The 16,971-nt window shown below is 34.6% G+C and overlaps 2 protein-coding genes across 2 annotated transcripts; both read left to right on the top strand.

The window, feature by feature from the left end:
- The first annotated feature begins 2,479 nt into the window (after nt 1-2,479).
- On the top strand, nt 2,480-5,515 carry LOC124929504 (calcium-dependent protein kinase 29). The gene is made up of 8 exons (XM_047469884.1): nt 2,480-3,319; nt 3,930-4,073; nt 4,151-4,303; nt 4,384-4,499; nt 4,579-4,746; nt 4,822-4,949; nt 5,035-5,134; nt 5,211-5,515. The coding sequence occupies exons 1-8, from the start codon at nt 2,635-2,637 to the stop codon at nt 5,304-5,306; spliced, it is 1,590 nt and encodes a 529-aa protein (XP_047325840.1). The 5' UTR covers nt 2,480-2,634; the 3' UTR covers nt 5,307-5,515.
- A 2,409-nt stretch (nt 5,516-7,924) lies between these two features.
- Nucleotides 7,925-16,838, top strand: LOC124929503 (DNA-directed RNA polymerase II subunit RPB1). The gene is made up of 14 exons (XM_047469883.1): nt 7,925-8,522; nt 8,757-9,020; nt 10,066-10,365; nt 10,438-10,596; nt 10,763-10,924; nt 11,013-11,233; nt 11,330-11,471; nt 11,574-11,909; nt 12,000-12,286; nt 12,362-12,620; nt 12,812-15,855; nt 16,099-16,170; nt 16,271-16,324; nt 16,405-16,838. Exons 1-14 carry the CDS (start codon nt 8,439-8,441, stop codon nt 16,517-16,519), a joined length of 5,499 nt encoding a protein of 1,832 aa, XP_047325839.1. The 5' UTR covers nt 7,925-8,438; the 3' UTR covers nt 16,520-16,838.
- The last annotated feature ends 133 nt before the right edge of the window (nt 16,839-16,971 follow it).

The following is a 16,971-nucleotide window of genomic DNA, read 5'->3' as shown; positions in this document are numbered from 1 at the left end:
ATAATATTTAAAATTTATAATAATGTTAAAAAATTATAATAATAATTATATTTAATGATGTTTAGTTTTTTTTAATAATATTTGTTTTATCAAATAATATTAAAATATTGTAGTGTAATTTATAACATCATAAAATATATGGGGTGATATTAAAAAATTATAAAAATTAATATAAAGACTAATTTTTTTTAATTTGAGAATGAATTTTTAAAAAATATTACGGTAAGATATGACATTATTCATTTAATTGGAGATGTTCTTAACCAGTCCAAGAGAGGGAATGCCAAATAAAAAAACTAAAAGTAGTTCAATATATAGAGAGAGATTCAAATGATATTCAAAAGTTTAGTATAACTTTATTTTGAAAAAAAAAATCTCCTTTTATATAAATATATCTTAGTATATTAATTTATTTTATTTTTTTTTAGTAAAAAACAAATATAATCAAACTTTTAAGATATATTATAAAATTAAAATAATAAATTTTTAATATATATGATTAAGAAATTAAATTTTGATATATTATTTCAATTTTATTCAATATATCTCATAATTTTTATAAAAAAAAAATCATATTAATTACTTATCTAATAATAATATTCTTTTCAGTTCATTATAAGTCTCTAGGGTTTTAGAATACACACTCTTTGTGACCATTATAACCACTTAGTTTTATTCATTTTGTCTAGGTATAATTTATATTTTATCTTGGTAAACATAAGTTGGGTATGCTCTTGTACAAATTTAATTAGATCGAAAACAAATAATTGAGACAAAGCAAATAGTTGAATTAAGAGGAAGTATTACTGGAAGTTAAAATGCTAATCAAAACTAAAAGAGCTGAAAATACAGTGAAAAAAATAATGCTTAAACTAAGTAAAAAAAACACTAAATAAAACATGAAAATCAAGAAAAAAATGTATAAAATAAAAAATAAAAAATAGAGATGAGATAGAAAGAGAGAATAAGGGAGAGAATGACATGTCACATTGTCATTGGAAAAAAAATAATATTTGAGAAAAAAAAAGAAAGTTAAAATTGTCATCTTTAAATAAAATTTGAGAAAAAAAAAAAATTAAAATTATCATCTTTTCAGTCAAGTGTAGTCATTCCCTTCTCTCATCCCGAATTCCAATCATTTCTTTGAAAAAATATTAATCTCACTAAAATTATATTACAAATAAAATAAAAGGTAATTGAGAGTAAATATGAAAATATATATTATAAAATTAAATAATATTTTATAATAAAATATTAAATTTGATTTATTATATAAAATAATTTACAATTTATAAGTTTTTATTTTCAATAATACATTGCATTCTTAGTTTTTACCCTTCTTCTTGACATATTCATGGAGAGGAAGTGTTTTTTTTTAAGTTTATTTTCTATCATTTATCTTATTATTTTAAAATTAAAAAATTTAACCCAATCTTATATAACTATAGTTATGATTCTTATTTTTTTATTTTGGTAGAGATCTTATTATTTGAGAATTTTTGAGTCATTTAATTAATTTATTGTATTAAATTTGTATATAATTTTTTTAATGTAATTCTTTCATGTTTAAACATATTTTATTAAAAGTCAAAATAACAAATTAGGGTTACTTATTGGGGGCAAATTGCAATTTGGGACCTCTTAAACTTTATAATTTATGGCTCATTATTGAAGTCAATTGTAATTTGAGACCTCTTATTTTGAATCTTACAATTTGGGACTCCTTATTGAGACCAATTGCAATTTAAGATCTCTTTTTCGAACCTCATAATTTAGGCTCCATATTGCAAGGTTTGTACAAAATGGAATTTAGTTAAAAAAAATGTATTACGTGGCTTTTAGAATTAAAAAATTAACAGGGACATTTAATTTTAAATAATACTAATCTGGCAACGTAATACATTTTTTGACAAAAGTCTATTTCCTTTAGGACAAAAACCCCATTTTGTATAAACCTGACAATACGGAACATCAAATTATGAGGCTCAAAATAAGAGATCCCAAATTAAAATTGGCCCCAATAAGGAGTCCTAAATTGTAAGTTAAATTATAAGGTTCAAAAAGAAGAAGTCCCAAATTGCAAGTCTCAAATAGTAAAATTTTAAAGAGAAAGTCCCAAATTGCAATTAACCCATAATAAGAAGTCCTAATAATAAGTCATTCCCTCACCAAATTCCCTCACCAAATTTCCTCTCTCTATCACTCCTCTATAACCTCAATTTCAATATGATTCTCATTTAGCATAAGATATTCTTTATTACTTACGGTTTATTTATATTATGTTATTATAGTTAGATGATATATTATGTTATTTTACTCAAACAAACAAGCCATAAGAAAATATAATTTCCACTTTACACGGCAAACGCGTGACGCGTTCCGTAACGGAGCAATTTAAAAATATAAAGAATAAAGCATTTTATTTTATTTTATTTTATTTCAGTATTTAAACTATCTCTCAGGCGAAGCAAAGGTAAAGAAAAAGAAGAAGGAAGAAGATTCGATTTCCAGGAAGAGTCCATGGCGAAAGCAACGTAAAGTATCCCATAAAGTTACACGAATTAAGCTATCTATCTCTCTATTTCATCTACTCTTTTAGTTTCTGACGTTTCGATTCACTCCCTTTTCGATCCCATGGGACTCTGTTGCAGCCGCGCCAACTGGCTAGGATCCCCTGATCAATATGATCAATATGATAATCATCGTCATCATGAAATCCCAATTTCCGATTCTTTCCCACCTCCATATCGTCCTATACCCATTAAACAAGACGAGGATCCCATTCCCATTCCGATCCCTAAACCCGAACTCGGACCCATTCTACAAAAGCCATACGTTGAGATTTCCGACCTGTACATTCTCGACAAGGAATTAGGGAGAGGACAATTCGGGATTACGTATCTCTGCACTGAGAAAACCACGGGATTGAAATACGCCTGCAAATCGATATCGCGGCGGAAGCTGGTGACCTATAAGGATACTGAAGATGTGAGGAGGGAGATCGCGATGCTTCAGCATTTAACAGGACAGCCCAATATAGTGGAGTTTAAGGGTGCCTATGAGGATAGGAGAAATGTGCATCTGGTCATGGAGCTCTGTTCCGGCGGGGAGCTTTTTGATCGGATTACGGCCAAGGGAAGCTATTCCGAGAGGGAGGCGGCCAAGATCGGGAGACAGATTGTTAACGTTGTTCATGTTTGTCATTTCATGGGAGTTATACATAGGGATTTGAAACCAGAAAATTTCTTGATGGTTAGTCGGACCGATGATGCTCCGCTTAAGGCTACCGATTTCGGCCTCTCCGTCTTCATTGAACAAGGTCAGTTGTTGTTTCATGTACCCATATTAAACTTTATAAGGAAGGATTAATTAAGGACTAAATAATTATTTTTATTTTACAACAATCACTTAATTATATGCATATTCATCATGAATACACATCAATGTGTGGTGGTTGTAGATATCTTTTGTGTCAAATATATTCTTAGTACAAAGATGAGAATTAATTTTAGGCTGAAACATAAAATAAAATAAATTATTTATGTTGCAAAGACAATGATGACAGATGCTTATAATAACGTTAAAGAAAGCGAGTATTGATTTAAATGACATCTGGATATCACTTTGTGCTAATAATAATGTTTATCCATTGACCTAGTCAACGTGGATTGTGACAGGTCAACTAAGTCAATTGGGTGGGTACTTTAAACCCGTTTGATCTTTTAAATTTTGATATTTTTCTTAGAATTAAAAAAAAAAAAAAACACAATATCAAACAAGGTACAACATATAAAAAGGAGTGCAACTCGTTTTCTTTTATTTCCTAAAAAAAGGAAGAATATAAAATATAAAGTATAGATCCCTGAGTTTGTAAAGAGAGGCTAAATAAGCACCTGAAGTTTAAAAATATTAAAACTTTTGTACTACAGAGAAAGTTTACAGGGAAATCGTTGGAAGTGCTTATTATGTGGCTCCCGAAGTATTACGCAGACGATATGGAAAGGAGATAGACGTGTGGAGTGCCGGAGTCATTCTATACATTCTTCTCAGTGGCTTTCCTCCATTCTGGGGTGGTATGTTCTTCATCATCTTCATCTTCATCTTCATCCTCGATCATGATCACAATCAACATGATTCATCATATTTGCAGAGACAGAAAAGTCTATATTTGAAGCAGTTTTACAAGGCAAACTAGACTTCAAGAGTGAACCATGGCCTGCTATATCCGCTACTGCAAAAGATCTCATTACCAAAATGCTAACCATGGATCCCAAAAAACGAATCACTGCAGCAGATGCTCTCGGTTAGAAACATTTTTTTTTACATTTTTTTTTAGTTTTTTGTGTTTGATTCTCCATCATATATAGTTTAATGATGGATCAGAGCATCCCTGGCTGAAGAATTATGGCGAAGCATCGGATAAACCTCTTGATAGTGCGGTTCTAATCAGATTGAAGCAGTTCAGAGCTATGAACAAGCTCAAGAAGCTAGCCCTCAAGGTACTTAATTACTTACAACTTACAACAGGGGAGCTTCCCTGAAACATCTTACAGTTATATTATTTTTGTTGGGTTGAAGGTTATTGCAGAAAACCTTACAGAAGAAGAGATCAAAGGGTTGAAAGAAATGTTCAACAATATGGACACAGACCGAAGTGGAACAATCACATACGATGAGCTTAAGATGGGATTGACTAAGTTGGGATCAAGGCTAAGCGAATCCGAGATCAAACAGCTCATGGATGCTGTAAGTTTATAATAATTTAAACTTAATTTCTAGTACCAAGTAGTTTAATTAATTAAGTAAATCGACTGAATTCAGGCTGATGTTGACAAGAACGGATCTATAGACTATATTGAGTTCATAACTGCTACTATGCATCGGCATAGGCTAGATAAGGAAGAACACTTGTATAAGGCGTTTCAATACTTTGACAAAGATGACAGTGGGTGAGTAAACTATATAATAATTACAATACTACCAGAAATCATCCTCTTGACCATATATGTATAATAATTGTGGTGAGATTTTCAGGTTCATTACGAGGGATGAACTGAGAAACGCGATGACTGAGTATGGGATGGGAGACGAAGCCACCATAGATGAAGTCATCGAGGATGTTGACACTGATAAAGTACAAACAAACACACAAAGCTAAGAAATTTTTCATTGTTTTTAATCATATTTGTGACTGATGTAAAATGATGCAGGATGGAAGAATTAATTATGAGGAATTCGTGGCAATGATGAGAAAGGGAACGCTGGATCACGATCATGATCATCAACAACAAATCATATTGAAATAGTTCTTCTTCCCACAACTTGCAGAATCCGATGTTGTTGCTTGTTACATACCTTGTGAATTCATCATGATCATCATGTGATGGGTAAATAAAAATGTAAATTAATTTTCTCTATTGTCAATAATGCAATTAAAACTGCTCCATGTAAGAATGAAAATGGCCTGTAATGATACATATATATGTTGTGAATTATGTAGCTGCTGGTTGTGTCATATTCTCCTTAATACTAGAGCTACTTGAAAAGCAATATTTACAAAAGTATTTCAACAAGAACAACAACTTTGAAGAAATGTTCAAAGTTATCTTCATTTAGTTTGTCTCATCATCCTCAAATATTTAACAACTGAAGAGATCCATATTTGAGGACAAAACTTTTCCAACCTAGGTAGCATGATCAAAGATGTCAACTGAACTGCTCTAGAGAAATCTATATATGAATTTTATTACATCACATAAATTAAATCTCATTTATGCACAAATGCTTGTTTAATTAAATAGTAGAGTGGAAATTCATGACCACAAAATTTTAAATTTTTGAACTGCAAATATAACCATTTTTAAAAATAAAAGAATACCATAGATATAAAGCATAGGGCTGAAAAAAAAACCGAAAAACCGGTAATCCAATCGAACCGATAGTTAACCGGTTTCATTTTAACAGTTTATTAGTTAATCGGTTCTAGCGGTTCCGGTTAATCGGTTTTTTACCGGTTAAACGATTCGGATTTTGATTTCCCTATTTTTCTAACGGCTTAACCGGTAATAATTTAATTATATATTTTTATATTTTATAATTTGTATTAGTTATTTTATAAATAATTTTTGTAGAATAATTTTTAAAAAATATTATAATCTATATAAAATTTTACAAAAATTAATTAAAAATAAATTGAAATAATTTCATTAAAATATGTAAAATTGTTTTTAGGAATTATAAATTAACAAAATCAAAATAGTTAAGCAAATTAAAACTTGATGTCTTCAAAGTTCAACCTTCACTTCATGTTTTAACTTTTTCTTCAACACTCAATACATAAACATCTAAAATCAAAGTTATAAATTATAATTTACTGATTCTACTTTCTGTTTATCGGTTGAGAATGAGATTTTATCATATTCGCTTATACTTGGTTGGTCAAAGACTAATCGACATAATGAATTTGAATTTTTTCTATGAACATATAAAAACCTAACAGAATGACTATAAAATATATTATATTTTTACAATAAAATTATATATTATAATATATTCCTAAATATATCAATAAAATATATTATTATAATATAATATATTATAATAGAGACAAAAAGGATGGAGAATAGTATAATAGGAAAGTGAAAATAATAATTTAAAAAAATTGAATTATCGGTTCCTGGTTAAACCCGGTTAACTGGCCAGAACCGACCAAAACCGATAAAATCAGAACCGGTAAAACCGATACCATTAACGGCCGGTTAACCGGTTTGTAAAATAAAAGCCAAAACCGGTATTAACCGGAACCGTTTAATTGGTTAACCGGTTAATCGGCCGGTTGAACACCCCTAATAAAACACCCCTAATAAAGCATGTCTCGAAGAGAACATATAAAATTGAATTAGAAAACCAAATATAGAAACGCTACAAAATGAGGGAAACCGCTTATTGACATCATATGAATGTACATAGAAAGGATGGAGAAGAGGTCTCTTTCTCAAGGGTTTATCCTAAGAATTCTGGTTTACTCCATTCCAAAAATAAGGCATTGTTATAACTTTTTTTTTGGATTAACTATTTGGTGTTTTACCTATATACTCAAATTCAACTAAATAAAAAACAAGTAATGATTAATAATTTTTTTTTCAGTTTGTAGACAAAATTTGATATTATTCCCAAATTTCATTTATGTGTTTATTTAAGTGATAGACTTATTCTTTCATCAATATTTTATCATTTTTTTTTTATAAAATTAATTTTAGTTTAAATAGTTAACTATCTTTATTATTTAATTATTAAGAACCATATGCATTTATATGATATAAATTTATTTTGTTTTCTTCAAGTAAATATAATAAATAAATTTTAATTATCGATAAAAATGTTCGAAATTAAAATTATATTTTTAATTGTTTTTTAGAGTAGAAGATGAAACAACATGAAGTAAACTCGAAACATTCCTTATGGAGAATTTTCTCCGCTAATCAAGGAAAACCGGGTGACAGAGAAAAGAGTCGAAAAAACGCAAAAAGGATAGGTTAAGGTTTATTTTCTTTTGTTCGTTGACTTGTGAGTATTTCATTTTTTATTATTAAGATGAATCTCCGTATTGTTGTTGTGGGTGTAAAATAAGACTCTGGTTAATATTTAAGTAAAAATAAAATATATATATATATTTAAATTTTTATAAGAGTTTTTGAATGATTTGATTGATAAATAATTTATTGTTTTTTTTTAAAATCTAATAAATAAATAATAAATTATTTTAGATTAAATAAAAGCAGTTAAAACTAAATAAGATCAAAGCCCAAAAAGTAAAAACTATGAAGGCCCAAGTAAAATATATTATTAGAAAATAAAAAAAAGGTCAAACATACACTCACTCGGACAAACGAGACTATAAACACAAAAAAGGCTGTAGTAATGCAACCAAAACCAAAAGCCGCAAGAAGAATGAAAAACAGACTTCTCTTCTAGAGCTCTGTCTCTCTGCCAAGGTCATCAGATTTCTGCTACAGATTCTTCCATAAGCTTTCAATCTCTCGTCGATTTTCTCCCCCGATTACGATTCTTAACTGATCGTCGACTCATCTTCTGCCGATCGATCGACCGACATCATCTCACCCGTATATTTCCGATCTCCGTCAAACCCTACCCTACCCTACTGCGGAACCCTTTAGCTTTCTTGTTCTGAAATTTCTTCTCGCCAGCCATCCTTGGAGGCTAATCTCAAAACCCTAGTTGCTCTTCTTCCCGGAAATCAACCACAAGAGACTTCCTTTCGGATTTCGATACACTATTTTTATTTTTTCAATTTATTGAATTTCTTCACATACTTTCAGATGCTAGTAGGGTTTTTATCCCGGAATTGTCGAACTGTTCTTCCACAGTGATTTGAGATATTTCCTGTTCTTGGAGATTTCATTCTGTTTGTATAAGTCATGGATGTTCGGTTTCCACATTCTCCCGCCGAGGTGGCCAAAGTCCGCTGCGTTCAGTTTGGAATTCTTAGCCCCGATGAGATTGTAAACCCTCTGAAACCCTAGTTTATCTTTTGAGCGCTGTTGGTGTAATGAACTGATTTATCTTTTAAAAAAAAAATCTTTTGAGAATCTAAATCATCAGATTGAGAATTGTTAACTCATATGTTTGCAATTGTTCTGTGACTAAATTAAAAATAACAAGATATTTGGTACTTAAGCAATTTGTGTTAATGGGAGCTAGACATTTGAAATTTTCTTTTGTGGGTATTTTGGCAGAGACAAATGTCAGTGGTGCAGATCGAGCACGGTGAGACAATGGAGAGGGGGAAGCCAAAGCCAGCTGGTCTAAGTGATCCTCGGCTTGGTACAATTGACAGGAAAATGAAGTGTGAGACATGTATGGCTAACATGGCTGAGTGTCCTGGCCACTTCGGGCACATGGAGCTCGCAAAGCCCATGTTCCATATTGGTTTTCTAAAGACTGTGCTTTCTATTATGCGATGTGTCTGCTTCAATTGCTCAAAGATACTTGCAGATGAGGTAGGCTTACCCACAACTCCCTTGTAGTGCAAATTAAAGATTAAATAATTGTATTGTTCAGAACAGAATTAGAGGTGGCTGACCTTTGTTGAAGTTGCATGCTACCTCTAAAATGCAAGTGAATTGATCTTATGGTTGCAATTTGCTGATTTGATCAATTGAAAAATTATCATAATTTTTCTCTAACTGTTTTAATTGGTCTTTGAATTGAAATATTTATATGAGAGGCCAGTTTAAAGTGAACACAGTACATTTGACTATCTAAGTAGCTTCCTTTTGCTGTTGATTTTGATTTACTCCCATATATATATATATCAACTTTATCTTTAACAAATTTGTATTGCTTTTGGCGTGTTTTTGTCGTTAGTCTTAAATGACTTACATTTATATCATATTGCATGGACTTTTAAAAAAATAAAATTCTTTAACAGATTTGTGATTCTAAGCATTTATTCTTAAAAATTACTCGCGTATATCAATATTAACATTTAAGATAAATTTGTTCACAATAAAAATCACTTAAATTAAATTTATTTTTCCTTATATGCCTGTGTATATGAAGATATTTATACTTTGTTTCATATAAAGGGTTTTTAAATGACTATAATATAATCAATGATGATTTCATTGGGAACATTGGGGTGGAGTTGAAGAAGAATTTTTTCCTATTCTAAGAGGGATGTAATTGAGGTTGCTATGCATGAGTGCTATTGCGTGCTGGTTTCAATTGTGTATTTGTCTTACAATAATTGGTCTACATGATTAAAAATGCAATAGTTTGTGAACTGCATGTTCTTTGATATGTACATTGTCTTTATGCTGTATCGCTTACATCTACCATGTATGACTTAGCAATTTGATAATACAGGTAACATTCGTATTTCTATCCTGTTGAAGTCAAAATTTTAACTGCAAACTGAGACTTAAAGACTAGGATATTCCATGGGCATATGGTTTAGTTTGAAATTGTTAATTTCTTATCTTTTTGCTGCATTATTGTCTGCTCCTCGTATTGTTAACCTATTATCTCTGTCTGCTATATTAGGATGATCACAAATTTAAGCAAGCCCAGAAAATCAGAAATCCAAAGAACAGGCTTAGAAAGATTTTGGATGCTTGCAAGAACAAAACTAAATGTGAAGGCGGTGATGATATTGAAACTCAAGGACAAGAGTCTGATGAGCCGGCCAAGAAAAGTCGAGGGGGTTGTGGTACTCAGCAGCCTAAAATCTCCATTGAAGGTATGAAAATGATAGCCGAGTACAAGATTCAGAAAAAGAAAAGCGATGACCCTGAGCAGTTACCTGAGCCAGTGGAAAGAAAGCAACAACTTACTGCTGAAAGGGTAACTCCAGTTTACTAATGGCTTTCAATATTAAACTTATGTTGGAATTTACATATATCATCTGTTTTCCAGGTGCTGAATGTGCTGAAGCGTATAACTGATGAAGACTGCAAATTGCTAGGCCTAAATCCGGAGTTTGCTCGTCCTGATTGGATGATTTTGCAAGTGCTCCCTATACCTCCTCCTCCTGTGAGGCCTTCTGTAATGATGGATGCATCTGCGCGCAGTGAGGTAGGTTTTCTATTAACTGTGGGAAAGTCTCACTACAGTTGTAGTGCTAAATGATGTTTAAAAAAATGTATGTACATCATTTAGTACAATATTCTTAATTGCTTAAAATTCTAAAAGGGGAAGCAATGTATATCTTACTGCTGGACTCTTTACATTGTTCCAACAGGATGACTTAACCCATCAGTTGGCTATGATCATCAGACATAATGAAAATTTGAGGAAACAGGAGAGAAATGGGGCTCCTGCACATATTATCTCAGAATTTGCACAGCTTTTGCAGTTTCATGTAGCTACATACTTTGACAATGATCTACCTGGTCAGCCAAGGGTAAAAAAATAGCCACACCTCTTCTATTTATGTCCAAGTGTTTATGCTGTTTTTTTATCTTTCTTTCTAATTTGTAACATTTTGACAGGCTACACAGAGATCTGGCCGACCCATTAAGTCAATATGCAGTAGGCTTAAGGCTAAGGAAGGTCGTATTAGAGGTAATTTGATGGGGAAGCGCGTTGACTTTTCAGCCCGAACAGTTATTACTCCAGATCCAACAATCAATATTGATCAGCTTGGAGTACCATGGAGTATTGCTTTGAATTTAACATATCCAGAAACTGTTACTCCGTACAACATTGAAAGGTACATTCTTGTCTGTATCTTAAATTGGTTAACTAGCCTGTAATTGGTTCCAATGATATTGTGGAGAAACAAATTTATTCAAACTTTTGTGGTTAGGTTGAAGGAGCTAGTTGAGTATGGCCCTCATCCTCCTCCTGGGAAAACTGGAGCGAAGTACATAATCAGAGAAGATGGTCAGAGGCTCGATCTAAGATATTTGAAGAAAAGTAGTGATCACCATCTGGAGCTTGGTTACAAGGTACGTATTATTTATAATATATTTCTCTGCGGCCCCATCCTTTCACAATTTTTTTTGTCTATCTAGCTATTTGTGATATATTTTTGTAATTTATCATCTCAGGTGGAACGGCATTTAAATGATGGGGACTTTGTCCTTTTCAATAGACAGCCAAGTTTGCATAAGATGTCCATAATGGGACACCGAATCAAAATTATGCCATGGTCTACTTTCCGGTTAAACTTGTCAGTTACATCTCCATACAATGCAGATTTTGATGGAGATGAAATGAATATGCATGTTCCTCAATCATTTGAAACCAGAGCAGAAGTTCTAGAGCTGATGATGGTACCCAAATGTATCGTATCACCTCAAGCAAATCGACCCGTTATGGGTATTGTTCAGGATACTCTTTTAGGCTGTCGCAAGATAACCAAGAGAGACACATTTATTGAGAAGGTGACCTTAGTCTTGATTGTGATGCACATTTAGACATCAATTTGTGCCTTATTTTGTTTATTGAATACTACTGCAATAATATATTCACAGGATGTTTTCATGAACATACTGATGTGGTGGGAGGATTTTGATGGAAAGATACCTGCACCAGCTATTTTGAAGCCTAGACCTCTTTGGACTGGGAAGCAAGTATTTAACCTGATCATTCCCAAGCAGATAAATTTATTAAGGACATCGGCTTGGCATTCAGAATCAGAAACTGGAAATATAACTCCAGGTGACACCCACGTTCGAATTGAAAGGGGTGAACTTATTTCAGGCACCCTTTGTAAGAAAACGCTTGGGACGGGCACAGGAAGTCTTATCCACGTAATTTGGTAAGCTTACCTATATTATCTGCATATCACTTGTTTGTGCACATGACTTATTAAATCTTTTATTCACCTGTTCAGGGAGGAAGTTGGACCTGATGCTGCTCGCAAGTTCTTGGGGCACACTCAGTGGCTTGTCAACTATTGGCTTTTGCAAAATGGTTTCAGCATGGGAATTGGAGACACAATTGCTGATGCTGCAACTATGGAAAAGATTAATGAAACTATTTCTAAGGCTAAGAATGACGTGAAATTACTGATTAGCGAGGCCCAAGATAAGAAACTGGAGCCTGAACCTGGGCGAACTATGATGGATTCTTTTGAGAATAGAGTGAATCAGGTTCAGAAATTGCTCATATACCTTCTTGTAAAAGAGTTGTGTCTTTTGGGGTTAAAAACATAACTATTTTCGTTGTCCCATTTTATGTGAACATATGGGTAAAAACAATAAAATATATAGTCAGATGTCTTCAAAGAATTTAAGCACCGAGGAAGCATTTATTTATCTTTTTCATTTTTATCTTTGTTCAGGTGCTAAACAAAGCTCGTGATGATGCTGGAAGTAGTGCTCAAAAGAGCTTAGCAGAGAGTAATAATCTAAAGGCAATGGTTACAGCAGGGTCGAAAGGGAGTTTCATTAACATATCACAGATGACTGCTTGTGTGGGACAACAAAATGTTGAGGGTAAACGTATACCTTATGGTTTCATAGGTCGGACTCTTCCCCATTTCACAAAGGATGATTACGGGCCTGAAAGTCGTGGGTTTGTGGAGAACTCTTATTTACGTGGTTTGACCCCACAAGAATTCTTTTTCCACGCCATGGGTGGTAGAGAAGGTTTGATTGATACAGCAGTCAAAACCTCGGAGACAGGTTACATTCAAAGGAGGCTAGTAAAAGCTATGGAAGATATCATGGTTAAATATGACGGTACAGTTAGGAACTCATTGGGGGATGTTATTCAGTTTCTATATGGAGAGGATGGTATGGATTCTGTGTGGATTGAATCGCAGAAGTTGGATTCCCTTAAAATGAAAAAATTCGAGTTTGACAAGACTTTTAGATTCGAGTTTGACGATGAGAAGTGGAAGCCAGATTACTTGTCGCCAGAGCATGTGGAGGATATAAGAAGTATCAAGGAGCTGAGGGATGTGTTTGATGCCGAAGTCCAGAAACTCGAAGCAGATAGACTTCAGCTAGGAACAGAAATTACCACAACTGGTGATAACTCTTGGCCTATGCCAGTAAATCTGAAAAGATTGATTTGGAATGCACAAAAAACCTTTAAAGTCGACACTAGAAAAGCTTCTGGTCTCCATCCAATGGAGGTCGTGGAAGCTGTTGACAAGCTACAGGAGAGGTTGAAGGTTGTTCACGGCGATGACTTGTTGAGCATGGAAGCACAAAAGAATGCCACCACTTTCTTCAATATTCTTCTTCGTAGTACACTTGCTAGCAAGAGGGTTCTGAAGGAGTATAAGCTTTCCCGAGAGGCATTTGACTGGGTTGTTGGTGAGATTGAATCCCGGTTTTTACAATCCCTCGTGGCACCGGGGGAAATGATTGGTTGTGTCGCTGCTCAATCCATAGGTGAACCTGCTACACAGATGACTCTAAATACTTTCCATTATGCTGGTGTGAGTGCCAAAAATGTTACTCTTGGTGTTCCTCGACTGAGAGAGATTATCAACGTGGCAAAGAAAATCAAAACTCCTTCTCTTTCTGTTTACCTAAAGCCTGAAGTCAACAAGACGAAAGAGAATGCCAAGAACATCCAGTGTGCTTTAGAATACACCACTCTTCGAAGTGTAACAGAGGCGACTGAGGTGTGGTACGATCCGGATCCAATGAGCACGCTCATAGAAGAGGATTCCGAATTCGTGAAGTCTTATTACGAAATGCCCGACGAAGAAATCGACCCCGACAAAATTTCGCCATGGTTGCTTCGTATAGAGTTGAATCGGGAGATGATGGTTGATAAAAAGCTGAGCATGGCCGACATTGCGGAGAAGATAAATCTCGAGTTTGATGATGATCTGACTTGTATATTCAACGACGATAACGCTGAGAAACTGATCCTTCGAATCCGTATCATGAACGACGACTCTCGGAAAGGGGACGCCCAAGATGAATCTGCTGAAGACGACGTCTTCCTTAAAACGATCGAAAGTAACATGCTGACGGAGATGGCACTTCGAGGCATACCCGATATCAACAAGGTTTTCATTAAGAATGGTAAAATTAATAGGTTCGACGAGGACGAGGGATTCAAGCCGGAGATCGAATGGATGCTCGACACAGAAGGTGTCAATCTTTTGGCGGTTATTTGCAATGAAAACGTTGATGCACGACGAACAACCAGCAACCACTTGATCGAAGTAATTGAAGTCCTTGGCATCGAAGCAGTCCGTCGATCCCTTCTGGATGAATTACGTGTTGTCATATCATTTGACGGATCTTATGTGAACTACAGACATCTTGCGATATTATGCGATACCATGACCTACCGAGGTCACTTAATGGCCATAACTCGTCACGGCATAAACAGAAACGACACCGGTCCGTTGATGAGATGCTCGTTCGAGGAAACTGTGGACATTCTACTAGATGCTGCTGTTTATGCCGAATCAGACTATCTGAAGGGCGTTACCGAAAATATAATGCTCGGCCAGCTGGCACCCATCGGCACAGGCAGTTGCTCTTTGTATCTGAACGAGCCGATGCTTCAGCAAGCCATCGACATCCAGCTCCCTAGTTACATGGATGGTTTGGATTTTGGCATGACCCCTGCTCGGTCCCCAGTAACTGGAACTCCTTATCACGACGGCATGATGTCACCTAATTATTTGTTAAGCCCTAATCTCCGTTTATCACCAATCAACACGGATGCCCAGTTTTCTCCTTATGTTGGCGGAATGGGATTCTCTCCAATGTCTTCTCCCGGGTACAGCCCATCTTCTCCCGGGTATAGCCCATCATCTCCCGGGTACAGTCCCACATCTCCTGGGTACAGTCCCACATCTCCCGGGTACAGCCCAACATCACCCGGGTACAGCCCCACTTCACCAACTTATAGCCCAAGCTCTCCAGGGTACAGTCCGACGAGTCCAACATATTCACCAACTTCCCCTAGTTATAGTCCGACATCCCCTAGCTACAGTCCGACATCCCCTAGCTACAGTCCTACTTCTCCAAGCTACAGTCCTACATCACCCAGCTACAGTCCTACATCTCCAAGTTATAGCCCGACCTCTCCGGCTTACAGCCCGACCTCCCCTGCATACAGTCCGACCTCACCGTCTTACAGCCCTACTTCACCTTCTTACAGCCCTACTTCACCTTCTTATAGTCCGACTTCTCCTTCCTACAGCCCTACATCTCCGGCTTATAGCCCGACTTCTCCAGGATATAGTCCAACATCTCCGAGTTATAGTCCAACTTCACCAAGCTACAGTCCTACATCGCCGAGTTACAATCCATCGTCTGCGAAATACAGTCCATCTCTTGCTTATTCTCCTAGCAGTCCGATACTTTCACCATCCAGCCCATACAACGCATCATCTCCAAATTACAGGTATTTTTTCCTTATTTTTCTTTGTAAGGTAGTGTTGTCAGCAGTAGTCCTTTTCTGAAAGTGGAATTTATCATAATAACTTTTGAAAATTGTCATTGATGGCATTATTTGATATGTAAAATATCATAGTGAAAAGTTGCAAAAATTTTGATTGTGTTACAAATTTTTATAATTGGTTAATGTGACACTTTTCATACCAAGATAGCTTTACATTTGTTTTCCAATATTTTATCTTGCTTGCAGCCCAACATCGCCTTCTTATTCACCAACATCACCGACATATTCTCCTTCCAGCCCGTCATACAGCCCAAGCAGGTGAGTTTTTAGTGGGTTTTTCTTCTTCATCCATACACGTGCTATCATCTCTAACAATGTGTTGTTGTATGTTGTCCTCAATTATTTTATTTGATTGCAGCCCATATGGTTCTGGGGTGAGCCCGGATTACAGCCCTAGTGCAGCGCAGTACAGGTGATTTGAACTTATATGTAGTTAAATAAAAATTTGCTCTTAAGCTGAGTGAGAATAAAAACCAACCATATTGTTTGCAGTCCGAGTGCTGGTGGGTACTCACCAAGTGCCCCTGGATATTCTCCGTCGTCTACAAGCCAGTTCTCACCACAGATGAGCAAAGACGACAAAAGCAGCATTAAGAAGAGGCCTTGACCAAAACCAAGAAGCTATTTTATAATAGAGACCTGGCTTGTCTGTTTGGCTATGCATTTTTCATTTCTAGTTGATCTGGAAAAGTAGTATATAGCTATTGTTATGTGTTGTGTTGCACTCTCAACTGCATAATGCTCTTTCTCTGATTCAGTAAATGCTGTTGGATACAAGCTAATGATTTTTTTAACGTTTTGATCTTAGTTTTAAGGAATGATAGATATTATGAACAATTTATATAATATATGAGGCTACTTTCTAGATTCAGTATGGAAATTGATATAGCTCACAAGTTTGTACCCAAAAAAGGATGTTTTGTTTATTTGTTCTTTTCTTTCATCTTTAACAAAATAACTTCTTATATTTGTAGTTTTGTATATATATAAAAAAGAGACTGAAATGTGTTTTTCTTTTATCTCTTGAACTTAAGTATATTAGTTTATATTTTATTGTAT

Source organism: Impatiens glandulifera, chromosome 3 (assembly GCF_907164915.1).
Source record: "Impatiens glandulifera chromosome 3, dImpGla2.1, whole genome shotgun sequence".
Classification (NCBI taxonomy): Eukaryota; Viridiplantae; Streptophyta; class Magnoliopsida; order Ericales; family Balsaminaceae; genus Impatiens; species Impatiens glandulifera.
This window is presented reverse-complemented; position numbering and strand designations above follow the sequence as displayed.

Coding starts and splice junctions, on each gene's coding strand:
- LOC124929504 (XM_047469884.1), top strand. CDS start 2,635: ATGGGACTCTGTTGCAGCCGCGCCAACTGGCTAGGATCCCCTGATCAA. Junction 4,074..4,150: donor CTTTCCTCCATTCTGGGGTG/GTATGTTCTTCA, acceptor TCATATTTGCAG/AGACAGAAAAGTCTATATTT. Junction 4,950..5,034: donor TTTGACAAAGATGACAGTGG/GTGAGTAAACTA, acceptor TGAGATTTTCAG/GTTCATTACGAGGGATGAAC.
- LOC124929503 (XM_047469883.1), top strand. CDS start 8,439: ATGGATGTTCGGTTTCCACATTCTCCCGCCGAGGTGGCCAAAGTCCGC. Junction 8,523..8,756: donor TTCTTAGCCCCGATGAGATT/GTAAACCCTCTG, acceptor GTATTTTGGCAG/AGACAAATGTCAGTGGTGCA. Junction 12,287..12,361: donor AGTCTTATCCACGTAATTTG/GTAAGCTTACCT, acceptor TCACCTGTTCAG/GGAGGAAGTTGGACCTGATG.